Source organism: Simochromis diagramma, unplaced genomic scaffold (genome assembly GCF_900408965.1).
Source record: "Simochromis diagramma unplaced genomic scaffold, fSimDia1.1 OVJJ01000516.1, whole genome shotgun sequence".
NCBI classification, from domain to species: domain Eukaryota; kingdom Metazoa; phylum Chordata; class Actinopteri; order Cichliformes; family Cichlidae; genus Simochromis; species Simochromis diagramma.
The window spans coordinates 680,721-707,390 of record NW_024386938.1 but is presented as its reverse complement, the minus strand read 5'-3'; the positions used below and the strand labels follow the sequence as shown (position 1 = coordinate 707,390).

Genomic DNA, 26,670 nt, shown 5'->3' with positions numbered 1-26,670 from the left:
AGGCCATTTACGTGAAAAGGGAAAGACCATCTCTGAATGGAGGAGGGGGCCTAAGGGTACATCTGTCACCATCGTACAATGCTGTGATTGCAGCCATTCCCCACCTCTCTGTGAATGGTACTCATGGCCATTGATCAGTGCTCGTGACAATTTGCTTATTAATTGTCAAGAAACTGACCGATTTGTGACTGGACTATCTGGTTGGTTGTACAACCTCACTGCTAGGTGCCACCAAATCTCACAGTAGTCTTTAATTCTACTTAACCCTGATCTGAATGCCACAACCTGAGAACTGTTGCTGATCACGTGGATGCTTTCATGGCCACACTTTACCTTATTCTATGCCTATAATTACCTGTAGTACTTGGAAATATGAACAATGTTGACAGTTGTGGAAACGTAATATTTCCATGATGTGTCACATTAAATACTCACAATACACGAAAAAGTTAAATAAACCTAATAAAGTAAAAGATCAAATATGTAGAAATTGAGCTTTTCACATTTTCAGAGAACAAAGAAAAGTACACTGAAAGTAAAGGTAATTTTAAAAAAGAAAAATAATCTTTTATTTGATTAAACCCACAATCTTTTATCTAATTTGAGTGTGTCAGCCATTGTACAGCAATGAGAGAAAAATGGAGAAAACATATATATCAGTTAAATAGAAATGCACAACATTTGTACAAAACGGGAATGGAAACAACTTTGTGAAAACAGACATTACTGTCAATGTTCAAAATGTTAGTCACATTAACGAATGATTCAGAGAAACATGGGACATACTGTTTGAAATTTAGTTATAAAAAAAAATAATAATAGCACATACTAGTTTAACACAATATTTGGAGTAACTTTTCTTCATTCACGCTGTAACCAGTTAATTTAATTTCTTTGTATTGTACTGGTTAGAGAACCTATAATGTACGGGGAAACAGTGGAGCTAATGTTAGATGAAGCAGCAGTGTCATAAACACAGCTAGGCTGGTTCCAAAGGTTAGTCACTAAGGCTTGCTATCAGCATGCGTGGAAACAAGAAGACCAGCTGCCAGTTACACCTTTTTTCCACAGTCCTGTTTTGTTCAGGAAAAACACTCCACTAGTGTAACATTCTGGCTACTGCTAAATCCTAGCTCATAATATGTACAGTAATCATGATCACTGTCTGTATTAAGAGTCACCGTATAAGCGGCCTGAACCAAGAGCCTGATTCAAACTAATTTACAGCAGGAGCTGCTTCTGCTTGATATTGATTGGCTGGTCTATCCATAGTCTTTATTTTCTACTCAGATGTTCAGGAGTGAGAGCCTCCAGATCATCAGTGATTCATTCTGCATATTAATATCTATATTATCCCAATCTATGATCCTTTTGTAAGCCCAACCATGTGTTTTTTTGTTTTGTGCTGCAATTAAACCTGAGCACTTTTTTCAAATATATCTATATTTAATATGTCACATTAGAGGGCATAACACTAGTTAAAGTCCTGTCTCACAACAAGAAAGTCCTGGGTTCAAATGCAGTCTGGGGCCTTTCTCTCCTGTGCTTGTACAGCTTCCTCCCACAGTCCAAACACATGCATGGGTTAGGTTAACTGTGACTCTAGACTGACTGTGGCTGTCAAACTGAATGGTTGTGTGTCTCTTTGTGTTAGCCCTGTGACGCACTGACAACCTCTCCACGGTGTACACTGCCTCTGAGAGCTCCTGTTATACTTAAATTAATAAATGGAAGCGGATGGATGGATGTCATATTATTATTCACAGATCAGAAGATATATTAACATGGACACAAAAAAAGAAATCTTTTTTTTTTTTTTTATATGAACAACTTTGAAGATGAGACGTGGAAACTTAAACACATTTTTCTACCTCTGTGTACTAAACCTGACATCATCACACCATGAATGGGAGTGAATTATAATAAAAAACTTTATCATTCAAATTTCAAAGTCTGCAGGGCCATCCAGTGGGTTGGATTAGACCCTTTGACTGGTTGGACCCCTGAACTACAATATCTGTACCAATGTCAAACTACCTGGATTCAGGCTGCCACAATTTGAACATACTGATTAAAAAGACAAATCCATTTAGACATGTTAGACTCAACAACCCAAAACAAAACTATGCAGACATCACATTTTTATGAATACTTTCTCATCAAAACAAAGAATAAAGAGGCTTTGCAGTAGCTGGAGTCACTGAAGATGGCTTAGGGCTCTGTATGTCTGTAGTCTCTATTGGGAAGAAAATGAATAAAGTATTAGTTTGAGTTGACAAGTAGTACACAAAGAGTGTGTTTTATTATGCTGCAGCAGTTATTATGTGGAGGGCGAGGTTACAGGGAAGTTTCAGGTAAGCCTGCTATTGTTTAAACTAAGGGCTTGTCTTTCAGTGACCAGCCAACTGTAGTTAATGATTATGCAGTGATAAGAGTTTTACTGCCACAGTTACAGCCATTTTTTTACTTCTGCTTTTAAAGTCCATCAAAAACAAAGCTATACCCGGCTAGACAGAAACCTGTCTTTTGTTGTACCATTACCCTTACGTAAAGCATCTGTGAAGGTCATTTATGCGACTGTAATCCAGGGATCATTGCACAGATTTGAAAAAAGGACTTCTAGTCCAAAATGTAATATGTTTTATAATGTTTTGTATTTATCAAATAGCACTAACTGGGTATCTTTTAAAAAAAAAAAAAAAATTGGGATGAAGATGTAAATTGAATGCTATGACGTCAGCTGAACACCTACAGAAGATTTGGGAAAAGCGTAGTGCTTTAAAAAAGCTGATTTTCTCACATTTCACATTTTTGTAAATGAGAAACTAACAAAAAAATGTATCCCTGCCTGTCCCCAACACACACGCACTGTGTAGTAGCCCAGTGTCGCTAATCTGTTGGAAAAACGTGATCAAAGGGCTAAAGGTATTAAAACCCATTTTCTGTATGTTGTTTCTTATACGATTTGAATTTTTGCCATCTTTGTCGTTGCTCAATATCGTTTCAGTTAGTTCCCGCTATTCAAAGTCTTGGTTTTACGTTTATTTCCTTTGACTAATTTACTGTTTTTTACTCACTACAATAACTGGGCCTGTGTGCGCCGCACTGTGCGCCGCACTGTGAGCCAGGCCTCACCTGTACCCGTCATTATGCAGGTGATGTCTCTGTAGCGGTGTGGGGCATCTCTACGCCACAGTCTGCTATTGAGGAGGTAGCAGTCTGTGTGGTATTGCCCATCGTTGCCATGGCTACGGTCACCCGCTCCGGCGGTGACACGGGTGGCCCCGAGGCTGACCTGGGCATGCGGGCCGTATGGGACGGTTCTCCGTTCCTGCGGAACGAGTTTCGGATGCCGGTGGACACGCGGCTGGAGAGGCGCCTCACGGCGCCGCTGATGCCCCCAAGTCCGCCCTTGTTCTTTTTCAGTAACCCCACATCATCCTCCAGCTCTGACGGGGGCACTTCGATGTTCCCAGAATACCAGAACACCCACCAGATGAGGCTGAGGAAGATGACGATGGCGCCCGCGTAGATGAGCAGGTCGTAGAAAAACACGTTGACAAACACGCCGAGGAGGAGCACGGCCAGTCCCACAATGTCAAACACCACCGCGAGCCAGAAGCAGCACACACAGCGACCCAGACCCCGATAGGCCGGCTCCATGTCCCATAAAGAGAAGTCGGCCCCCACGACGCCAGTTTATTTCCCGTCGTCTCTGTGCCGCGGCATTGAGCGCGGCTCCAATGTGAGCCAGGTGTGGCGTCCTGTCCGCTCAGGTGCGCTGCCCCTGAGAGGAGGGGCTGTAGACGCTACCTGACGGCTGCGCTCATGTGCGTTTATGATGAGCGTTTTTAAGGGTGTAGCTTACTGGACCCAGACTTCGGACGTTACAGTGCAGGTACGCAGTGCAAGTATGACTCATTAAACGTGAATATGAGAGCGGCTTTGCTTTACAAACTGAGAGGCCAGCATTAATAAACTACAAAAAAAAAAAAAAACTACAGATGACCTGACCAATGCCGCCTTCGCCATCTTGTTTTTAGGACTGGCCACCAGAAAAAAAAAGCACAATTGCAATATTTCAAAATCGATTGAGATAATTTATATTTATGGGTGAATCATCCCTCTATCGCTACACAGGAACACTCCCTTAACCAGTAGTGTGCTGCTACTTTTAGCTGCCCTCTTGCCACAAAGGGGTAGCCACAGCAATTAGCTCCATATGTTTGAGTTTTATGCAAGATACCCTTCCTGACACAACCCCAAAGAGTACTTGTGTCTCTGTCTAGAACTAAACCAACAACCTTTTGCTTGAGTAGATGTACTAACCACACCACTTGAGATTTCAGTGCAATGGGTGAAAGTTTTCTCCCACCTAGTCTTTGCACTTGTTTGCACATGTTAAACATGTCACCAAAAAGGTGCTACCAACATGAAACCAGCTGTCAGTAATATCCCATCCAATCCACATTTGCAAAGAAATCAAATAAATATAATAATGAGAAACGACAGGGAAAATAAGAACATACAGCAAGTTCTGTGGTTCATAGCAACATAGAGGACCACAGTTTAAAAAGAATGTATGAGCAGACTGTCAATACAAATTTTGACATGATTACCTAATAAAAATTGAGAAGACACGAGCCTGTATCCCCTTTTTTGCTTGCAAATACAGTCAGAAGTCTCACACTGTTACATGTTGCCAATCAGTGCTGTTGTGTCTCCGGCGTCAGGAAGATGAGCCTAAATTCAGCTTCTCCCCATCTGTCCATCAAAAACAGGAAACAACTCAGAAGGTGATATGAGGTATGAAGAGATGAACCCCGGTGCCACCAGAAATAATATTGTTACAAAGTGTTGAGTCACCACACGCCTTCTAAAAACTTCACTTCACCTTGGTATTAATTGTGTTGTGCTGAAAGGTGGGACTTGTTTGGAAGTGATCCAATCAGAAGACACAACCTTGTGCAATAAGGTTAGATGTGTAGATTTGATCTCCTACTGACAAATAGGAAAATAAGATGCTTTGTGAACTGGAGCAACTCTCACTGGTAAAAACACTTTAGGCAACCTAACCAACTTTAGATGTTTAGTCAAATGAAACTAAACTAAAAGAACTTAGATGGCCCCAAATGACCGAAACTACATCAAAACTTCCTCAACATTAATATTCATAATCATGCTGAGCTCAGGGTGACCTGCTGAACACTTGATGCTTAAAGACTGAAGTCACTGAGTGCTGTCAGGGGTTCTCAGCTGTTCAGTGTTCTGCCTGAGGATCATTTTAAATCACTTTTATTTTTCACTGAAAATAAGCTGCATTCAGCTGGATCAGTTTTAGGATGCTAGTACTTTTAATGCTGGCTCTTGATTTTCTTTCTTCTGCCAGTCGCAAAATTAGCTGTGGGGGGGAAAACAGAAAGTTTCCATCTTACCTTTGTTCCATGCTTTGACACACACTGCTCCCATCTAAGCCACATCCACTCCACAGCCTGTACCCATTATTCCACACCTCCCATCATGTTTGCTGTGCATCCTTAAAATTAAATAAAATCTGAGGTTGTGCCTTCTTATTTTCACCTCAAAGCTAATGTACAGTGCTGCTGAGTGCTGGGTAGGTGCCCGTCTTGCTTATTCTTTGAGTTTTGAAAAATAAACCACAATTGACAAAATGACCTTCATATTATTTAAATGTTACATAAAATTTCTCCACTTAAGCTCAAGTCCATAAAATTTAATTACTGGTAAATTACTGGAGTCACAGAGGAAGTGATCTATCCAAACGGGCTTTTTCGATAGATGAGTCGTCCCTTGATGACCATCGCAGAAAATGCAAGTTTAAGGCTCTCGTGCTTTACTTTTCAGACACAATTTTATCTACAGTATAAACACGTTACATCTAAAAAAAGGGCAAGAAGAAAACAAAGAACCCTGAAGTGACTGATATGAGTGGATCTTTTTGGAAAGAGCTCAGACTGGCAGCGACTTTGACAGGAGCTGGAAAGAGTCTGAATAACAGAATAAGAGAAAACTGCACAAAGGAAGAAAATCAAGTGCATATAATCAATTAAATAATAATAAAAAAAGAATGATACAAGTCAGTTTGAAATTGTTTCAAATGGGGATTCAGCATCAAGACTGCTTTGGCTGCCATCTGCCAAGAAATAAGTGGTGTTGATAGGATGACACTCGTCCATCCGCCTGAACTTTGACAGGCCAAAAACGTATCGTACGTACGTGTAAGCACATGGTGGTCAAGGTAAAGCCTCCATCAAAGTCACATCGCACCATGTTTTATCGTCTTTTAAGGTTCTTACAGGATCATCATTCACAGAATAAAAACTGTGTTCCAAAACTCTACAAAGTAGCATAAAAATATTAATCACAAAAATATGGTTAAAAATTGTGATAATAATAATAATGGATTGGATTTATACAGCGCTTTTCAAGGCACCCAAAGTGCTTTACAATGCCACTATTCATTCACTCTCACATTCACACACTGGTGGAGGCAGCTACAGTTGTAGCCACAGCTGCCCTGGGGCAGACTGACAGAGGCAAGGCTGCCATATCGCGCCATCGGCCCCTCTGGCCAACACCGGTAGGCGGTAGGTGAAGTGTCTTGCCCAAGGACACAACGACAAGGACAGAGAGTAAGGGGGTCGAACCGGCGACCTTCCGGTTACAGATGCGCTTCCCAACCCCCTGAGCCACGGTCGCCCCTAAAAATTGTGAGACGGTGCACAGGGCAGAAAACAACCTGAAACTGAATGTAACTCGTAATGGACTCCAGGAGACAGACAGGTCATTCCCCTGACATCGTAAATAGAAAATGAGTGGAATCTGTCTCCATCTTCAGGTTGCTGGGCACCCACATCTCTGCCAATCTCATCACAACACCATCACCCCAGTAAAGGCGGCCTGGCAGCAGCTGCACTTCCTCCGTGTGCTGAGGACCAGAAGCTGCTGCTGACCTTCTGACGCTCCTTGCCTGGGTGCTGGTACGCAGGGGCCACAACTGAGAACAAGAAGGCTGCCTAAAAGATCCTTGGCTGCCTTCTGCCACCCTTGGAGGCCATTGCCAGCTCCTCCTGCCTCAGGAAAACCAGGGCGTCACAGGTGACCCCTGCACCCCGCTCACCACCTGTTTGACCCACTGCCCTTCAGATGGTGCCTCAGGTTAGCGTCACTGGCAGCTGAGATATTATAGGTGGCAGGGCAGCTCTACAGAGCCAGAAGTGTAACATCCAGCATTTAAAAAAATGTATTTAAGAAGTGAAGAGTCCAATCTGATGCTTCAAAACATGCAATTTTTATGTTGTGATACATATTTATCTCTCTCTCTCTCATATATATATCTATATATCTATATATATATCTATATATATATATATATATATATATATATATATCTAGATATATATATATATAGATAGATATATATATATAGATAGATATATATATATAGATATAGATATAGATATAGATAGATATAGATATAGATAGATATAGATAGATATAGATAGATATAGATATAGATAGATATAGATAGATATAGATATATATATATATAGATATATATATATATAGATATATATATATATATAGATATCTCTAGATATCTCTAGATATATCTCTATATATATATATCTATCTATCTATCTATATATATCTCTATATCTATATCTCTATATCTATATCTCTATATATCTATCTCTTTGTTAGTCACAGCTAACACAAATCCCTAAATAATAATATGGCAGAAATCTAATGCATTTAGACACGGCTCAGCTGACAGGACTGACAGGATCACTTGTTACCTTGATGCAGTAGGAGACACACTGGGCAGCACTCCTGTCAGATCCACAGTCTCACCAAGACTGGATGATAGAAGCAAACTAGTCTGGTCTGATGGATCCATCCTGCCTTATATCAGTCAGGCTAATGGTGGTGTCATGTTGTGGGGCGTTTTCCTGACTATAGTCAGGGTTGGATCAGGCGACCATCCCTGCTGCGATAAGCTTAGGCTGCTGGGGCCTTCCTATGATGTACTGAGCGTTTCTTCTTCACTCTCTGTAAACACAGTTGCTGCATTCAATCTTAATTTTGCAATCTTTAAAGTCTCCTGTGACCTACTGTCATTATCACTGTGCTTCATAAGGGCAGCACCAACATTCATGTTGCTGGATTAAAACCTCGTGATTAAAAATCCACTTTGAAGACTGAACTATGAAGCTGATCTCCAATGATGAATCATTTCTTGGGAATTCTGATTTAAAAAAAAAGCATCAAAATCAAAGACTACTGATTTGCGACTGGTTAAAAATGAAAATGATAAATGTACTCACCCACCACAGCTCACTGAGGTCCCACACCTCCAGACCCCCGCCCCCCCAGCCCAGATCCACTGCACCACTTTCCAACCTGTTCTTGTGTCTCTTGCTCCTTTGTCTTACTTTTTATATTTTATACCTGCACAGTTGGTGGATCAGACAATCTGGGTGTACACATACAATGACAGTAAAGGCATATTCTATTCTGTTCCATCACAAGCTTCTATATTAACCCAGGAATTCTGCACACTCACAAAAGGAGGTTATTTCACTCTTCGACACAAACTTAGCCATGGCTAAGGCAAAACAGCAGAGGCCTGTTCAGCTTTTAAATCCGTCCGTTACCCATGATACGAACTCAAATTTAACAGACAAGCCTTCACATCGACATTCCCAGAGCTTTGTGTTCACATTGTGTACATACTGGAAGCACTGACTACGTTTCGGTCCACAGGAGTCGATTTGTGTTGCATGTTGCAGTAATTAAACAAAATAAAATCTTTCTATCTATATACACTTTCAAAGCAGTTTCAGTCAAGCAATAGCAAAGATGCTGAACACACAATCCACTGTGGCATGAACTGAACACCTGACAAACAAGCTTAGTTTTCCCCAATTTATGGTTTTATTGTCATACTTGTTTGCTTTGATAACATTTGAACACGCTCAAGCACACTGCCAGAACGCCACATGAGAAACCAAAAACTGGGTAAAAGCAGAGGGAAACATGTACACCCAAGATCAACATTTGGTTTCAACTGTTTAGTTCTTTCAATTTCCTTTGCAAGTTACTGTGAAAATCATTTTACACTCCGAGCAGAATCCTGGTCCACATCTGTTTTCAGATATAAATTCTGCCATTTGTCATTTATGGAAAGAAAAAAAAGTGGAGGGGAAAAAAAAAAAAAATCATGTATGATAAGCAGACCAGAGTAAGGAGGTGGGGAGAGGTGGAGGGAGGGCTAACCCAGAATGGCATAGCTGAGCTCTCAATATGAGAAAGCCGACTCGTGTGGACATCATCTTGGTTTGTCATTTGCTTAAAAACATGTTTCTTTTTCACATGAGTTTATTTTTCTGAAGCTGATCTTCAGCACGCAGAAAGGGGGCGTGCAGGGAGGCGCTGTCACCACTGATAACAGTGTGGGCGGGTTAAGACCAAGCTCCGCCTGCTCCTCCTCACTCAGACTCTTAGACTCGCCGTCAATCTTCAGTCCCGCTCAGCCACCAGCTTCAGCACTTTTCCGATCGCGATGGTCTTCCCTGGAACATACACCAACAAAGAAAACACTCCTCAATATTGTGTGAGAACCAATCTGAGTCTTAACACGGCTCTGCTATTGGAGTTCTGCTTCATTATATGTAGGATGCTCAGACCGGGAAAAATGAGTTCCATATACATGCAAGTAATTCCTGCTGTGAGTGACATTGAGGCAAGCAGAAATCCTAATGTGGCTGCCTCATGCACACAGGGCTGACTGCGAGTACAGATGCTCTGTATATCTGTACACCTGTGTACTGTGCTGCAAGTCGAATAGTAAAAACGAGCATGACTGTTGATGAGTCTTTAAACCAGCTGCTTACAGAGCCTTTTATGGATGCAGATTGAGCTGCATCACCGAACCCGCACCCTGAAGTGGGACACCCGATTTATCCTCGCTGGACCGAGCAGTAAATCAGATGGCAGAGCTGATGTCTGCACGACGCAATCAGCAATAAAATAGTGGTTTTCTGTGCACATCCAACCAGTTTACCACATAGCTGGTTGTCACTAGCACATCACACCACAGTTTCTCTCTGAAGCATGAGCAGGAACATCCACCCCCCCCCCCCCCAAATGAGCTTCACTTCATAGATGGGGGGGGGGGGGGTGTCTCTCTCTGAAACTTATTTTGCACATATCAATTTAGTTTTCCTGCAGACGTATCAGGGAATGCCAGACTCCCAATCACTTATGTTTGTGATGCACCTGTTGGGGTGCATGTGGTGAAAAGTGTTTTATTGCATAACATAGTGCCGATTACATGATGCAGACATGAACCGATTGTGCCACTCAGTGTACCCAACCCAATGAGGACAAACCAGCGTGCCCGACTCCATCTGTTTGGTGATGATGTCGCCATAAAAGGTCTTTCAGACAGTGGTTGAACTGAAGGGCTGCTTAAGGCCTAGTTTAAAAGTTCTTTGTCTTAATCCCACAGACTCTACAGCCCAGAAAGCCAGGTTAGCTGAGACTAAAGTCAAAGGTTTCAATTAACAAACAAAGCTCTCTCTCTGCCGACACAGACCACCATGCGTGTTCAAAGTTTGACTTAAAAAAGAGATTCCTTTCTTTAATGTTTTAAATGACAGTGTTCTGTAGTGTGGTATGGTTCTACTGAGATCATATACTGAGTTGTATCTGAATGAAGGCCAGCTGTGCAGTAACAGCAGCACAGTTTGTGTCTTTGATTTTCAAATTGCAATGTGTTTGTATCAGCTGGAACCTAATCTGCTGTTCAACACTGTTGAACTGCATCTACTGGGACTTTGTTCAGTTACAACTGTAGACCATTCAATCATTAAAATGACTTCGATCTGGTCACAAGCTGCAGTGATTTTCTCGTTACCGTCTACATTATCAGACAGATAGAACTATAGATATATATGCACACACACCTTCATCCCGTAAGGTGAACCGTCCCATCTGAGGGAAGTCTTTAAATGTCTCGAGGCAGATGGTCCCTGCTGTGCGCAGACGGGCGATGCACACCTGGTCCTGTTTCACAAACCGTGGTCGTGTCTTGCTCTTCTCTCCTGTCTTCTTGTCTACCAGACAGATTAAGGCCTGCACCCAAGCAGCATATGTGGATTTTTAGCAATCTTAAACCACATGTATAACATTTGGACAGATTAAGATATATGGTCCAAAAGTCTTGAGCCACCACTCATTTAGATTTTGCTAGGATAAAGACAAACTGTTGCAAACACACTGCAGAATTTCAGTGAATGTAAGTGAATATTTGGTGTGAGCACCTTTACTCTTTAGCACATGCACTCTGAGGCAGCTCTGTCATTTCTTATCTTCAAGAACAGTTTCCCAGACTTTTTGAAGGACATTGAAAGCTCTTCTTTGGACGTTTCTGCCTTTTTCCCCCTGTTCTCTGTCAAGATGATCCCACACTTCCTCAATAAAGTTGAATTCTGGGCTCTGGGAAGGCCAGTCCATAACTGATGGTTTTCCACTGTGTGTTATGCTTTTGCTGCACTGACAGTGTGTCTGGGATCACTGGAGAAGCTGCTGCCAATCTGAAGGTACTTTTTTCAATTCCAATAACTTTGATCAGATCTCCAGTGCAGCCCAAACCAACATCACTGCTGTACCTCTCTCTCCTGAACTCTGACAACAGTTTGGGTTCAGCATTTCATCATTGGCAGTTTTTTTTTTTTTTTTTTTTACAACAAGCTCTCAGCTGACAGCTGTTTGGGGATCACCTTGTTAGCCTGTCTAACCGTGCTGTCTTTGGCCTTCTTCATAATGAAACAGATTATGTGGGTTTTTGGTTTTTTAAAGACTGCTAGTAAGAAAAGCCCCTTTTCCATTAGTACCTGCTCAGATCACTCGCCTTTACCCGACTCAGACTGACAGTTACCTGTTACAATCGAGTACCACTTAATGTGCGTAGTTGTCGTTATAGCAACACGGCCGGTGTGATCCCGGTCTGTGGCTTTTTGTCACACTTGAGGACCTCTGTGTTATTTTTTGTAGCCAGTTCTTTTGTTGCCTGGTTTAAAGAATAAAAAAAAAAATGGCGGTTTGGATTTTCGTGAACGAGATGCTTTCATGGCTTGTGAGCAGTCAGTGACGCCACTGACCAGCCAATTGGTGGCGTGCAGTCTGACGACATCGCATGTTAGTACCTGTTTGGATCGATTGAAACTCTGGCCAAACAGGTACAACTGGAAAAATCCTGAAATCGATCCAAGTAGGTACTAATGAAAAGGAGGCTAAATAGGCCCAAATTGGTTCCTTGGTGAGTTGCCTGTTTTGTGAGGCCACTACACTGGTGTTTGTGTTGATACAGAATCTTTGTTATGCTTGAATGATTCATAGGTCAGTGTTAAACGGCTTAAGCAAAAACAAATCCTGTGAAAACTGTCAGGTATTTACACTGAGTGAAAAAGCAGCCAATGTCCAAAACTTTGAAAGACGTTCCATCAGCCTGGAGAGCTACTGATCCAGACCATATTTTAAATATAAAGAAATGAGTCGGGGCTCAAGACCATCGAGAAAGTGAATCTGGCATCAGGTTTTACCGTAATTTGCACTTCTTCAATGCAGGTGTGAATGTGAAGGACTGCATTGTAACCTGGACAGATGATGGATTTGTGTTCAATGATGACAATCTGCAGAGGAAAGAGTTCCGGTGATCAGGATAAGGCTGCCCATACAACATTTTCTCACCGTTAACATCAACAACTGTCTTGTGGCATCAAGCCTGAGATTCATTGCGCACCACGTGAACAGCTGCTGTGCACGTTGTCTCGATGCATGCTCAATCATCGTGGACGTAGCGTTTTGCTGTGAATGTTGTGTCGATGGGCCCTGTAATACCAGCAGAGCGTCCACGTGCACTAACCTGCGCGTCAAACGTGCGCCCTGAGTGGCACAGGTTCTCGGCATTGCACAGAATGAAGCCCGGGAGGATCTCCTCCTCCTCTATGCCTTTCAGTCGCAGCTTGAGATTTTCACCTGGCTCTGCGTCGTCCGTCTCCACGTCATCAGAGAGCAGACTCAACACTTCAACCACATGCTGCACATATAAAGAGACAGAACAGAGACGTGTATCCACATCCCCACACCAAAACAGGTGACACTGGCAAGGACCTACGTGGGATATCACTAGTTTGTTTTCCTTAAGAACTCTATACCAGTTAGTTTCATGCAGCCTATTACATCTGCATCTGAATACATGCTTCTAATTATAATTTTAACTACAGGCAAACAGCCAGTGAGCAGCAGCAATAATTTCACCTGGCTCCGGCTTATGGAAGAAGATCTCTTACCCTGTTTGGCATCATGACCAGCTGCTGTGCTTTACTGATGGAGCCAGACTCCAGTTTGCCCAGAATCACAGTGCCCATGTCCTGGTGGAGACAAAGAGTGTTACAGAGCAGCTGAGAGAGAATCTGTGCATCTATCAGTCTGACCAAGTCTCCACTTCCACTGCAGCAGGACATCATGTCCAAGTTCAATGTGGCAGCAAACGATTAGAAAGAGCGGCTGTGACGAGAGGTGGCCACTCACTCGCCATGAGAGCATCAGACTATCATACGCCAGACACACTGGGACGATCTGGAGGCCGGTTAATCTCAGTGTGGACTCCATCGGACATTCATGTTTTAATATTTCTGTCAGCAAATGTCTAGGAAAGCTCAGGGATGCAGCGCATATGGGCCTGTCAGACTTCATGCTGAGATGATGTTTCAATGCTGGGAGATGGCACGCTCCTTCAACTCTGTGCAGAGCAGAGACGGCTAAGAGGAAGTGCTCCGATTCAGAGTCAATCTTTAACCAGCTAATCAGTAACTTCTGATTTTAGGTTTGTGGTTTGTATACGCTGCATGACATCATGCTGCAGGGGCTCACAACGCACCGTCTCATAGCCCCGTCAAGATTACACGCAGTCTGTGTCACGTAGAACATGTAGTTTGTATCAACGCACAAACGTAAAAACTTTCCCCGTTTGGTTTGTTAACCTTTGTCAAAAGCTCCACCCTTTCGTAGAATTAACCAGTTTTCTTGGTTAAATCTAATCACGCTAAACTGTAATGCAGCTTTTAGATGTGCAAATGAGAAAGACCCTTACCTTGTATTTGTCTACGATCGGCAATCTTACAGGACCGTCACTTGATCTGTTAAAATTTGGCAAACTGTCCAAGTGTGGAATAAAAGGTAGACCTCTGCAATATAAAACAAAAACGATTCCTCGTGTTTAACTTGTTTGCCTGATCTCTTCAGTCGCCACAGGTGCAAAAAGGAACACAGCAATACTTACGTGTACCACGAGCACATGTTGGCGGGCTCCTTCAGGTTGGCTCCTGTCAGCCCGGAGCACGGCATGAAGTGGACATCTTTCTTTGGATTGAAGCCCACTTTCTTTAAAAATGGCACCAGTTTCTCCTTACACTCTTCGTACCTGCGGGTTCAGACAGGGTGGATGTAAACCTCTTCAAAGGACAGCAGCATGACACAAAGTGACCACCACATGTATCAGCAGTGGGTGGAGGACAATGTGGCATGTGCAGCACCAGTGAGGTCAAATGCTGACAAGATGAGTGGAATTAACCTCTGATTCAGACTCCCACAATAAACAAGCATTTATTTCAAACTCCTATTGAAGTAAAAATGAAACAGCATGTAGAGGCCAGCAGAACAGAGAATGTGGATTCCCAGTAATCGCTGCATGAGACGACTCAGGACAGTGTTAAACACTACATTACTATTGTTATTAATAAAAGTAAACCCACTAATGCTCTAATTACAGATTACAGTGTAAGCCAGTCAAAGACATGTGCGTATATGTATACATGCAGACTTTAGCTGCTGTTCAGTGTCCAAACCTTTCCAGGCTCCAGTTGACTGTAGGATCATCCATTTTATTCACCAGAACTATCAGGTGCTTGACTCCGGCTGTTTTGGCCAACATGGCATGCTCCCGTGTCTGTCCACCTTTCTCAAAGCCGGTTTCAAATTCACCTTTCCTGGCAGATATCACCTGTGGGACAAAACACTCACTCACTTTGTGCTACAGCCTGGTGTAACGTCATTAAACAGATAACACAAATGCATTAACAACAAAACAATAAAGACATTAGAGCTTAGCCTATCCCAGCTGTCACATGGTAAGGACGGCACACACTGAGCAGCTCACCACAGGGTTATGAACATGAATAATTCTGAGCACTGACATTTTTATACTTTTAACTTTGTCAAAGTTTAAAGGGTTCAGTAACTAGTAGTGTAGTTTTTTCAATTCTGTCATACTTTGGAGCACTTGGAGGGAAAGTATGTTAAGCACAGATACTCCTTCATAAACACTATAGAGGGAGTGTGTACGAACAACTATGGACACAGATGTTTTTGAGAGGTTGGTTATACTGAATAAAGATGGAGCCAAACTCTTCACCTGAGGCAAAAACACAGGCAGGGTGTGAAGGCATTGCAAGGAAGAGTTAGCTGATGATGTGCAACCAGGAGCAAACAAATAACTCAAGCAAGGATCACCAGCTGCTGCCTGACAGGAAGAGCCCACGATGAACGGGAAAACAGGACAGCTGGCTAAAAAACTCAGGCAGAAAAGTTTCCAGCTTTATTATGTGATAACACCTCAACTTCTAATGAGTTACAGTGTTAACTTCCTTTAGTTATTGTTAAACTGCCATGTTACGCAGTTGTGTTATACTTTTACTCCAAATTCTCAGAAAACATCTGAGCTAGGGCGGCTCGATTATGGCAAAAATGATGATCACGACTATTTTCACTGAAATTGAGATCTCGATTATTTGACGATATTTATTTAACAATAACAATGTGTTGAATAATGACTTTAAAGATTGTCAAATAATATAAAACAGTGTGCAAATACTGATAACAGTGCAAATGTTTGCAATATAAGAAATCAATGAAAAATGTAAACATCTGTGTTTAGTGAACTTTGCAGTGTTGCTCTGTGGTGCAGCTACGACACTGTAGCAAAGTTTACACACTGTGTCTGCTTGATCCACGTCTGACTGAACCCATAATGTTTCCACACCACTGAAGTTTTTTACCTCTCTTTTCAACCAACAGCAGTCACTCTCCTCTCCAAATAACTTCTGCTCAGCTTTCCGAGCTTCCCTCGGGTCCTCTTAATCAGTGGTCCCCAACCCCCGGGCCTCGGACCGGTACCGGTCCGTGAGTCGTTTGGTACCGGGCCGCGAGAGTTGAGGCTCAGGTGTGAAATGTGTGGTTTTCAGGGTTTTTAAATCGGTTTTCAGCGTTATTTTGTTATCGTTTACTCAGTTTTCCTGGGTCTTTTCACGTGTGTTATGAATAAATTTTCTTTTTTCGGTACCGGTACTAGTTTTATTTTGTTGTATTTATCCGCGACACCTTAATGGCCGGTCCATGAAAATATTGTCGGGCATAAACCGGTCCGTGGTGCAAAAAAGGTTGGAGACCGCTGCTCTTAATTGTTGTGACACGTGTTTGAAACGCAGAGAGGTGCGCTCGATTTGCCACACGGAGCAGCGCGAGAGTAAAGCACGAGGGAGGGGCTAATAATCGGCTCAGTCATTTTTAATGATCGTTGAAAGCCCAGATCGTAATCGTGATTAAAATTCGATTAATTGAGCAGCCCTATGCTGAACTATGTTGTGTTTTAGTTGACTCACACTTTGAATGTAGTGCGTCATCAGCAGGGTGGAGAATGCCCTTCACTTACTAATAAATACTGCCTGCAAACAGCAGCATTTATAAAACTGACGTCGTCATCACTGTGGTATCATTTGCCCCTATTACATACACAGCAATGATTTTCTTCCTCTCATTTACTCAGAGCAGTACAAGAGCTACAGTGCTCTTCAGGGCTTTCTTTAAACCAGCTGAGTACGAGTGAGCGCAGCAAGTCTCATACGTGTGCCTGTGTAAGCCTGCTCACTATGAAGCGCACAATGATATGCTCCTGTTAGGAGCAGCTGCATCCCTTTGGTACACGTAAAGATCCTCAATCAGCGCAGTTAGTAGTCTCAGCTATACTATTAGTCCTTGTAACACACACACCCCCACACACACTCTAAACCAACAGCTCTCTGTAGCAGACTTACACGCCGACTTCCAGTTTAGCGTTAAGCTGCACTGACATACACTCAAGCGTCTGCATTTGATTTCAAAGGTAAACTACAGGGAACTCATTACAATTGTACTTTCTGGTGTTTTTCTCGGGGGTAAGTTCAGTAACACTGCTCATTTCCTGGACTCACCAGCACAGCCAGGTCTGCTTGTGATGCGCCTCCGATCATATTGGGCACAAAGCTCTTGTGACCTGGAGCATCTAAGATGGTAAAGTGCTTCTTGTCTGTCTCAAAGTATGCTCGGCCAACCTCCACCGTCTTGCCTTTGTCCCTCTCCTCCTGGTTGGTGTCCAAAGCCCAAGACAGGTACCTGAAGATAGTTTCAATAAATAAAACAACCTGAGACAAAGTGCTACTGTGTTCGTGGTCACTCTCAGCAAGTCAGTTTCTACGATGTGCTCGACACACAACACCACCATGTTGATGCAGACACAGCAGACCATCCACTCACCAGGTTTCCCGGTTCTTTTCCTTGGCTTCTCTTTCATATTTCTCTAAGGTCCTCTTGTCTACCATGCCAGTCAGATACCTGTGGTACATGAAAGGAACATGTCAAAGGCACGATGTGATGGAAGCAACTTCACTCACCTAAAGAAAAAGAAAAAAGGAGACCACTACTCACATGATTTGTCCTCCAATGGTCGACTTGCCAGCATCTGGAAAAGCAGCATATATTAATCAGCTAACCTACACCTTCCATGTAATAAACCCATTTTTACCATACCTGATGTGCGTACGAAACTAAGTGTGCGATTTAGTTTGTAAATAACAACCAGAGCGGGTACAACCGGAGCCCTAATACACCAGTGAAAACAGCCCCAACAAACTAAACGTTTGGACAAAAATCTCAAAGCCGTCGTTGTTATGCGTGCCGGTCACACTCACACATGCTAACTCAAAACAGCAAACGAGACTTTCCACTAACCTACATGTCCAATGAACACCACATTGATGTGTTCCTTTTTGGGGGCATCCGGCTGTGTGGGTGGAACCTTGGGCACGAGCACCTCCTCTTCCTCCTCCATCATCTCTGGAGCGGTCTCGTCTGGCACTTCTGGCCCCCGGTCTACGCACACGCCGCCTCCTGGCTCTTCCTCGCTGGGTTCTACTTCTTTCTGGTCCCATGGCTCCTCTGCGGTCATTTCTGCGTCACCGTTCTCCACGGGCGCTGCACGGACAAACAAAGCACATCATTTTTTATGCTCATTTAAAAAATGAAAATAAAGAGCATTTCTCACTTCCACCACCATTACTTTCTCTGCCTTGTGCCACTCAAAGGCTCTCTTAAGGCATTTTCACAAGAAGTCAAAGTCCTTTATATAGCGCATTTAAACAGCAACTGTTGACCAAGGCAACGCTGTACTTTTAAGATAATCAAAAGAGACAAAACAAAAAGCATAAAATGAGAAGGTTTGAGTAAGAAATAAGACAAAAGTACAAACTCATTCATTCACTTAACAGCCAAGGAATAAAAGAGGGTTTTCAGACAGGTTTTGAAAGTGTCTGATGTTGGGGAGGACCTGAGGTGACAGTTCGTTCCACAAGGAGCAGTCACAGCAAAGGCCTGATCTCCTCTGTGCTTTAACCTGGACCTCGGGACAGCCAGGAGCGTTTGATCTGCAGACCTCAGTCATGTTGCAGGAGTGTATCAATTTAAAAGATCAGAAAGGTATGAGGGTGCTAACCCGTGCAACGGCTTAAAGACCATGTTTACTGTAAGCTGCAGTCATCACTGTGTTGTTGCCAAAGTAAAAGAGAAGAAGCCATACTGTGAGATGTTAGGTACAAGTTTGTCATCTCCTCATGTACTGTATGACAGAAGTGCTAACAAGGTGTCCAGTGTACAATCGTTTGTACTCATACGCTGGATAACCTGCCCGGCCAACCTCAGTTGGAAATTCTTCTTAAAGCTAAGAATAAAATAAAATTGAGTATCTATGTTCATATTCGTGTTCCTCACAGAAATAGAGACCTGCTATTAACATGTCCCTGAAGCAATGTCATACATTATGACAAACATGCCAATCACCATTTCTAGGACTGGTTCATAGTTTGCTACATTTGTCACCTCACTATTTTAATAATGACTTTAATCAACTCACAAGAGCTACCAAGAACTGACCCAGTTCTTTTTTATTGCAATAAAGCAGCTAGGATGGCTCTGCAGTGCTTCACAGACCAACGTCCTGCAGACAGCAGTGTTTGTGGGTGATGTTCACGTCTGGCTTTAAGCTACATGTGTGGACAGCACGGTGAGCCGTGTTCACAGGCAGGGATTTCTGAAGCCGTGCCCATTTTTAATGCAGTGCTGCCCGAAGCTTCGTCCCTGCACACAAAGATTGAACCTTCTAATGATCTTATCAACTATAGATGTCGATTCAAGTTGTGAAAATTGTGAAATTGCTCCACAGTTTGTAGAAGTTTTTCATGAATCTCTGCCTTTCTTTTTATACCCAATCCTGTTAGTGACCGGTTACCAGTCGACCTGATTAGTTGCCAAATGTTCCTCCGAGTGTTTCTTATGAGTAACACTTTTCCAGCTCCTTGTTGCCCTGACCCATCTTCTTGAAACGTGCTGCTGCCATCAAATTCAACATGAGCTTATTTGTTTTTTTTAATGAAATAAAATACCTCAGTTTAGATATTTCATGTTTTCTATGTTCTACTGTGAATGATATTTGAATATGAGATTGTCAGATCAACTATTTTCCTTGCACACACACGATCCCAAGATTTTTGGAACTGAAGTTGTAGAAACCTTGTTTACAACACCAGCATGCCTACCATGTGTCCTTCCTTTATTCTCAGCGACCTTCAGGTGTGTGCAGACACAAACACAAGCTGTGTTTGACCAGGATGAAGGGGAGCCACAAGCCTCGGTTACAATTTCCACGTCTTGTGATGCAAATTTCAGAACTGTGAGGGTCTGTGTCCGCACGGCTGCCTAATACTTAGTCCTTTACAGACACCAGGTGAGCCAACAGCAAGTATTCATTCCTGTTATATCTCTGAAATCTGCCCATTTAAACGACTAGTTACAAGGAACGTCCCTAAAATTTAGCACAGGTGTCAGCACTGTGAATAAATACAGTGTAATGGGAGATGTTCACGTTACCAGAACATCTGAGTACAACCAATGGATCTAAATAAACAGAAAAATCTTTGCACCAAACACTACAGATTTCTGTGTGCCCTCACTCACTGCCCCATGTGTACAGTCAACAAGCACCACGACTTCAAGATTCACTGTACTGTGTGTGGACAGTACAGTGTAGGCGAGTCCTAACCACCATATTTATGTGCAGTCCTCCAAAGAATCAACAGTGCATCACTTGGCATGGATGATGTGGCCAGGTCAATTGTTGACAGGCTGGAAAGTGGGCCTGAACAAGGCAGCGATAAAAAACATAATTAAAAAAGACGGGGAAATAAAATAAAATCAATCAAGGTGGAACAGTGGTTTGCACCACTGCCTCACAGCAAGAAAGTTCTGGGTTTGAGTCCACCACCTGGTTAGGGCCTTTCTTTGTGGAATTTGCATGTTCTCCCTGTGTATGTGTGGGTCCTCTCCGGCTGCTTCCCATAGTCCAAAGTAGGGCTGGGCCATATTATACCATTCACGGTAACACCGGTACAATGTTGGGCAACAATAAGAAAATAAAATATCACGATAAAACGCACATGCGCAGTGCCTGTTTTCATACGCACATGGCCGAAAAAGCATGGCAGCGACTGAGAATGAGAAGGGGGAAAGCAGATCATTGAGTGAAACAGATGAACCAGAATTGGTTTGTAAAAATGCTGCAACTTCAGTGATGTGGAACTGGTTTGGTGTATGTCTGTCAGATACACAACACAGCACATTTTTTTTGTAGAACATGCAAGCGGCCGTCGTTATTGCCGTATTTGTCTGACTAAGGTGCTTGTAAATCAGAGTAATCTGGGACCTAAACTCCGCCCTCTCACTGAGAGTTAAAAATTGTCTAAATTCTTTCATCTTTAACAGAATGATCAGCTTTGCTGCTTTACCAGGTGTAACAATTACGTTTAACATCCAGACATCCATGAAAACAGGATTTATTACATTTAACAGAGTTAGAAGTTAGCTCGCTGGTTTCCACCTAAGCATGATATAGCATGTTCTGACTGAGAGATTTCTGAAAAAATTCAAACGTACAGCTCTGCTATCACTTCCAACATAAATGGAGACAGGAAACTAAACAGCAGTGACGTTTGTAGGGTTACTGAAGTTGGGCTAGCTGGTATTTAATGATGTGCTACGTGATCGCTAGCGACACAGCTATGTTAGCATAACATAAACAGTGAAGCTGCAGGATGAACACTAACACTTTTCCCCTCAATAAAAGTTAACGTGAAGGTTCCTGATGGTTAGAGACAAATGTAATCGCATGGCAGGATGCTGTAAACGGACCAAACTTCAGTCAGGAGAACAACTGAGATAATCCATCCACAATACGAGGTTAGTCATTAATATACTGCAACAACATGGGAATAGAGCAGCTGTGATAGAATACAGCATTAATGAATCAATGGTACAGAAGTGGAGGAAGAAAGAAGAATGAGTTGAATAAAGTTTGATTTATCTGACTGCTTTGTTTCGCTTAATGTGCCTTATAATCCCGTGCAGCTTATGGTCCGAGAAATACATATTTGACTTTTTTTATTTGGCACACTGCAGTTTAATGTAGCAAAGCACCTCTTTTTAACTTCAGTGGATATTATACATGGTTATGCTCAGGATATGTCAGCCCATTTCTACTGGAAATGCCTTTTGGTTAAACTTTCAGCAAGGAATTTGCATTTGCACTGTTACATTTTTATATAGCTTTAATGCACATAAAAACAGCTGCTTGTTTAAGTGAAAATAAATGGATGGGTTCTTTGTGCTAGTAAAGATGTGGAGTTGTATTTTGTCTTGCATCAATTATATCGTCAGTTATATCGTTATCGCAAATTTTGATATATATATTGTGAGAAATATTTTTGGCCACATCGTCCTGTTCTAGTCCAAAGACATGCAGTTAGTGGGGTTAAGTTAACGGGTGATTCTAAATTGGCCCCAAGTCTGAATGCGAGTATGAATGACCTGTCCAGGGTGTACCTGTGTCTTGCACCATAAGCGCTTAAATGGGCTCCAGAGTGGAAGAAAACACCTACAACATAAAAGATGGACTGCAAAGCCACGTGTAGGCTCACATGTAAGACCACTCAGAATGGGATGATGTTCCCTTACAGATAAAAATAAATAAATAAAAAGAAAATAAAATACAAAACAACCGCCCCCCCCCCCCCAAAAAAAACAAAAACAAAAAAACAAAACACATTTCCGGTGACCCCCTATGAGCAAGCACTTGGCAACAGTGGGAAGGAAAAACTCCCTTTTAACAGGAAGAAACCTCCAGCAGAACCAGGCTCAGGGAGGGGCGGGGCCATCTGCTGTGATTGGTTGGGGTGAGGGGAGGGAGACAAGACAAAAGACACTGGAAGAGTCTGAGATTAATTTGAATTAATGATTAAATGCATAGGTATATAAACACAGTGAGCAAAAAAAGGTGATTGAAGAAGATGCACTAAGTGCATCATGGGAAACCCCAGCAGCCTAATCCTGTTGCAGCGCAACTAAGGGAGCATTCAGGGTCACCTCATCTATATATGGTTTATCAAAAACATACTTTGTCAGTCTACAAGCCAAATGATGTTACTGGAGGATTCAATGTGAGCCTATCAAACATGTTCATGTAGAGTACTTCTCTGCATGTGTGTCTAAAGTGATAATGAAATACACTCCCAGTGAACATGACAGAGCAATGAAAAACAAGACAAGCTGATGCTAATCTACAACTGAATACAGACGTCAGTTGCTGTTTGCTCAAACACTGTACTCGGGAACACACTGTAGCAGATGCATGAAGCAAACACTGCTGCGAGGTGAAGGAGAGGAAACCAACTGTTCTAACTGTGTGAATCAATCTGTGTGAGATTGATTCAGCATAAATGTCATTGTCAATATTGTACTCATACACAAGTTTTTTTTTAATATTTTATATATATATATATATATATATATATATATATATAAATATATATATATATAAATAAATAAATTCACAGTTCGATTCATTACTTTGGTGTCACGGTTCGATATTTTTTCGATACAAAAACCTGTTCATGCCTTTTTAATTTGTCATTTATTAAAATTATAAATATATATTTTAACTCAAAAGTACAGTTTTTAAATTTAATGTTGCTGAAACAACAAAGTAATAATAAAAAAAAAAAAAATCTGATCGAGGAATCCCTCATCTTTGGAAAAAGAGTTTGTTACAGAGAAACGTCTCTTTCCGAAATAAAAGCTATACTATACGCTTCTTCTGGGCTATATTCTCAGCAGCACATTGAACATATCAGGTCCCCATAAGGAGAATCATGTGCTAACAGCTGTCTAAATGACTCGGGTAAAGTTTGTAGCATGCGTGCTTGTTGTTTGTCGGTGTAAATGTGCAGTCATATTCGTTGTGTTCCCACTAGTGCTGTCAGCGTTAGTCTCGTTGAAATGACGTTAACGCCACAACACGGCAAATCTCCGTTAACGAGCTACCGCGGATCGCCCTGAGCGTGGGGCTGGACGGCCAACACGTTAACGAGCTAACTGCGCTAACACACTAGTTCCCACCCATGTAATTGAGCATTGCGTGGCACATCCAACATACTGTTTTACTTTACTTTTGTCCATGTACCTTGTCCACGCTTACCTTCAGGGTCATGCTTCACATGAAAACCAAAATAATTCCAAACGCCAGATCTGAATGAGGGTGGGGGAGGTTCAATTTGCCATGTTGCAAGGAGAGCTTAACTTCTGTCTCGCTAGCTTGCGCTGCGCTCAGTGAATCTGCATTTGACTACTCCACCTAGGCTGCACTGTCGAGCGCAGATCCACTGAGCGCTCAACACAGACAGCATCGTCAGAAGGAAAGTTGATAAAATAAATTTAAAATTTTGTATTGTTCGATACATATGCGTACCGTACCGAACGCACTGTATCGAACGGTTCAATATCGATACGAGTATCGTTGCACCCCTGATATATAGATAGATATATACACACACACAGGTGTGTGTATATATAGATAGATATATACACACACACAGGTGTGTGTGTGTGTGTGTGTGTGTGTGTGTGTGTGTAAGTAAGGCACACTGGGAGCACTACAAACATGAAGATTAATCTCGGCAACAAATCTAACATTAAATTAACTTACCTGAAAAACCACAACTGGGCACACTTAGCTTGACAAAGCTACTTTTCAGTTCAGAGCAAGGTAACAAAATAACCGTATCCATCACCTACTTCATGTACAAAAACCTACACCCACACAATTTTGTGAAAAACAAGGGCTACTCTTATATGCACAAGAACCAGGGGACAGTGTCAGAAACACATGCAATAAGCAGTCTCTTGTTGTTGCTTCTGCCATCAGTGGAGAGCAGCAGAGTTACAACATACAAAGAGTTGAAATGACACTGAGTAAAAAACAAAAAACAAAACACATGTTTCTTCTCTGGCAACTGACTGTATTTTTCATCTTTTAGGGGTTTTTTTTTTTTCTTTCTTCAATTCTCTCTGTGGTCGAGTCTGCTGACACTTCCTTTCCTGTTCAGGCCCACTTTTCAACCAATCAGCCTACAGACAGTCATCCCCAAGACTACTGGCGCATCCTCAAAGGTTTCATACCCAGAGTCTGCACATATCAGGACAATAACACGGGCAGTACCGTAAGCGCTTGTATGTAACACTGTAGCAGTGTGTGTGCAATTTGTGTGCCACAGTGGGAAGCCAGTGACCCACACAAACACGCTTCATACATACCAGCACTTTCTGACATCTCCATGGTGGACATCTTTTCAACAGCAACTAAAAGAGAAACAATGGTTACATTTAAGTTTAATGTGATCTTAATAGAGCCTGTTCCACAATCTTAAAAGAAGAGCATGTGAGTTTTAAAGCTGCAACTGGCTTAATTAGAAAACAGAACAGTCTTTGTGCCCCACAAGTAGCTCTCATTGTATCTTCAGAGGCCATCTGACGACAGAACCTGTAACAGTTTTACTGTTTTAGCTCCCGTGTGTGGGGCTCAATATGGGCGGCACACCGCGGATGGATGCAGGTGGTGTATGTACGCTTTCCTGTGATCGTCTCCAGAATGCGTCAGATCATCCACGTCACGCCACATACTCATACTCACGCTCTTACTAATTTGTTCGCAGTGACGAGTTTAAGCTTTCCGCAAACACTCCCGGGAAAAGTGCCAGTACGGCTCCAGTTACTGCTCAGAATGACTGATCTCTTGGTTGTACGGCGTCGCTGACGCTAAACACCGAGGTTCCCAAAACTCAAACGTGAAAGCACGCCGGCTAACGACCATGCTAGTTGGCTACCGCCGGGTGGCTGAAACAAGCTAATGCCGGTTGGGGTGGTTACTATTTAATCAGTTATGACAGTATTTAACAAGCTGCAGAACAAGAGGCGGCTAGATGTGACAAGTTGAAAAACTTACAAAGCGCAAAGCTTACCCACGAGAAGGATTAATAACCCGAACAACGTGGAAAGCAGCTAGTTTATCGCGTTTCACGGAACGCGTGTCTGCAAAGCGGCTAATGAGCTAGCAGCTAGCAGCCCAGCCACTGCTAGCTCTTAGCTAACGCAACCCCGTGGTGCCCCTGTACTCACCGGCAGAGTCGACGTTTGCCGGGTGTGCTTTCAGGCCAAAAGCCGGAACAAACTCGGCGGCGTTTACATTGGGCACAAATGGCTTAGCGTTCACATTTAGCGTTGTGAATGCTGATTCAAGTTGTCCGTCGATCGTGGCCTCCACATCGTCTTCTTGTTCCCAGGAATCAGGGGCAGTGTCTCTCGGGTCCATCGTGGTTGTTGGATTTTCACCGCCGTGAGATTTGAGCTGCGCAGTTGTTGAGCCACACGAGCGTCCTCCCGAAACCCGACGACGCCGTCAGCCCTGGCAATGCTGGAGAGCGTCCCAACTCCAAGTGTGCCGTTTAATCTCCGACTCAAGTAAAACCCAGCAGCCGGTTTCTGTCTGACCAGACGCCACAGAGGATGTTCGACTCAGCACTCCCAGAGACTGTCCGCGTGAGCTAATGCGTCCCCACAACCGCCGGCTACCCGCAGTGACCCCTGGGATATGAAGTCTTATTAAAAAACGAGAGAGCGTCTGCTTCGAAAGAATTTTCACACTAAGAGAACTACATTCCCCGAAAGACTACGGACAGACGGTTTACGTCAAAAAATTTCTCAGCTTCGTAGAAACCGCAGATTCGAGTCAGATTTTGTTTGATTTTCTTGGAGTATGACTTTCGAAGGCTTATTCTTTCAACTTGATTAACTCTTTAATATGAGTTATATTTCTTGTTTGCTTGAAGAAGA

The 26,670-nt window shown here is 42.6% G+C and overlaps 2 protein-coding genes across 3 annotated transcripts; both read right to left on the bottom strand.

Moving 5' to 3' along the window:
- Positions 1-867: 867 nt before the first annotated feature.
- Positions 868-3,986, bottom strand: si:dkeyp-72e1.6 (transmembrane protein 238-like). Of its 2 annotated transcripts, none has more exons than XM_040037323.1 (2): positions 3,120-3,986; positions 868-2,238 (listed from the first exon to the last, which is right to left on the bottom strand). In XM_040037323.1, the coding sequence occupies exon 1, from the start codon at positions 3,661-3,663 to the stop codon at positions 3,148-3,150; it is 516 nt and encodes a 171-aa protein (XP_039893257.1). In that variant the 5' UTR covers positions 3,664-3,986; the 3' UTR covers positions 868-2,238; positions 3,120-3,147. The 2 variants fall into 2 exon arrangements, with proteins under 2 accessions (XP_039893257.1, XP_039893256.1); XM_040037322.1 differs by having other exon boundaries at positions 868-2,236; positions 3,136-3,977.
- Positions 3,987-8,935: 4,949 nt separating this feature from the next.
- On the bottom strand, positions 8,936-26,427 carry gspt1l (G1 to S phase transition 1, like). Its single transcript, XM_040037247.1, has 14 exons — positions 25,957-26,427; positions 25,096-25,140; positions 18,133-18,375; positions 17,830-17,863; positions 17,659-17,736; positions 17,337-17,517; positions 14,937-15,091; positions 14,372-14,512; positions 14,183-14,276; positions 13,380-13,460; positions 12,953-13,126; positions 12,630-12,719; positions 10,992-11,160; positions 8,936-9,596 (listed from the first exon to the last, which is right to left on the bottom strand). The coding sequence occupies exons 1-14, from the start codon at positions 26,147-26,149 to the stop codon at positions 9,544-9,546; spliced, it is 1,731 nt and encodes a 576-aa protein (XP_039893181.1). The 5' UTR covers positions 26,150-26,427; the 3' UTR covers positions 8,936-9,543.
- Positions 26,428-26,670: the final 243 nt, after the last annotated feature.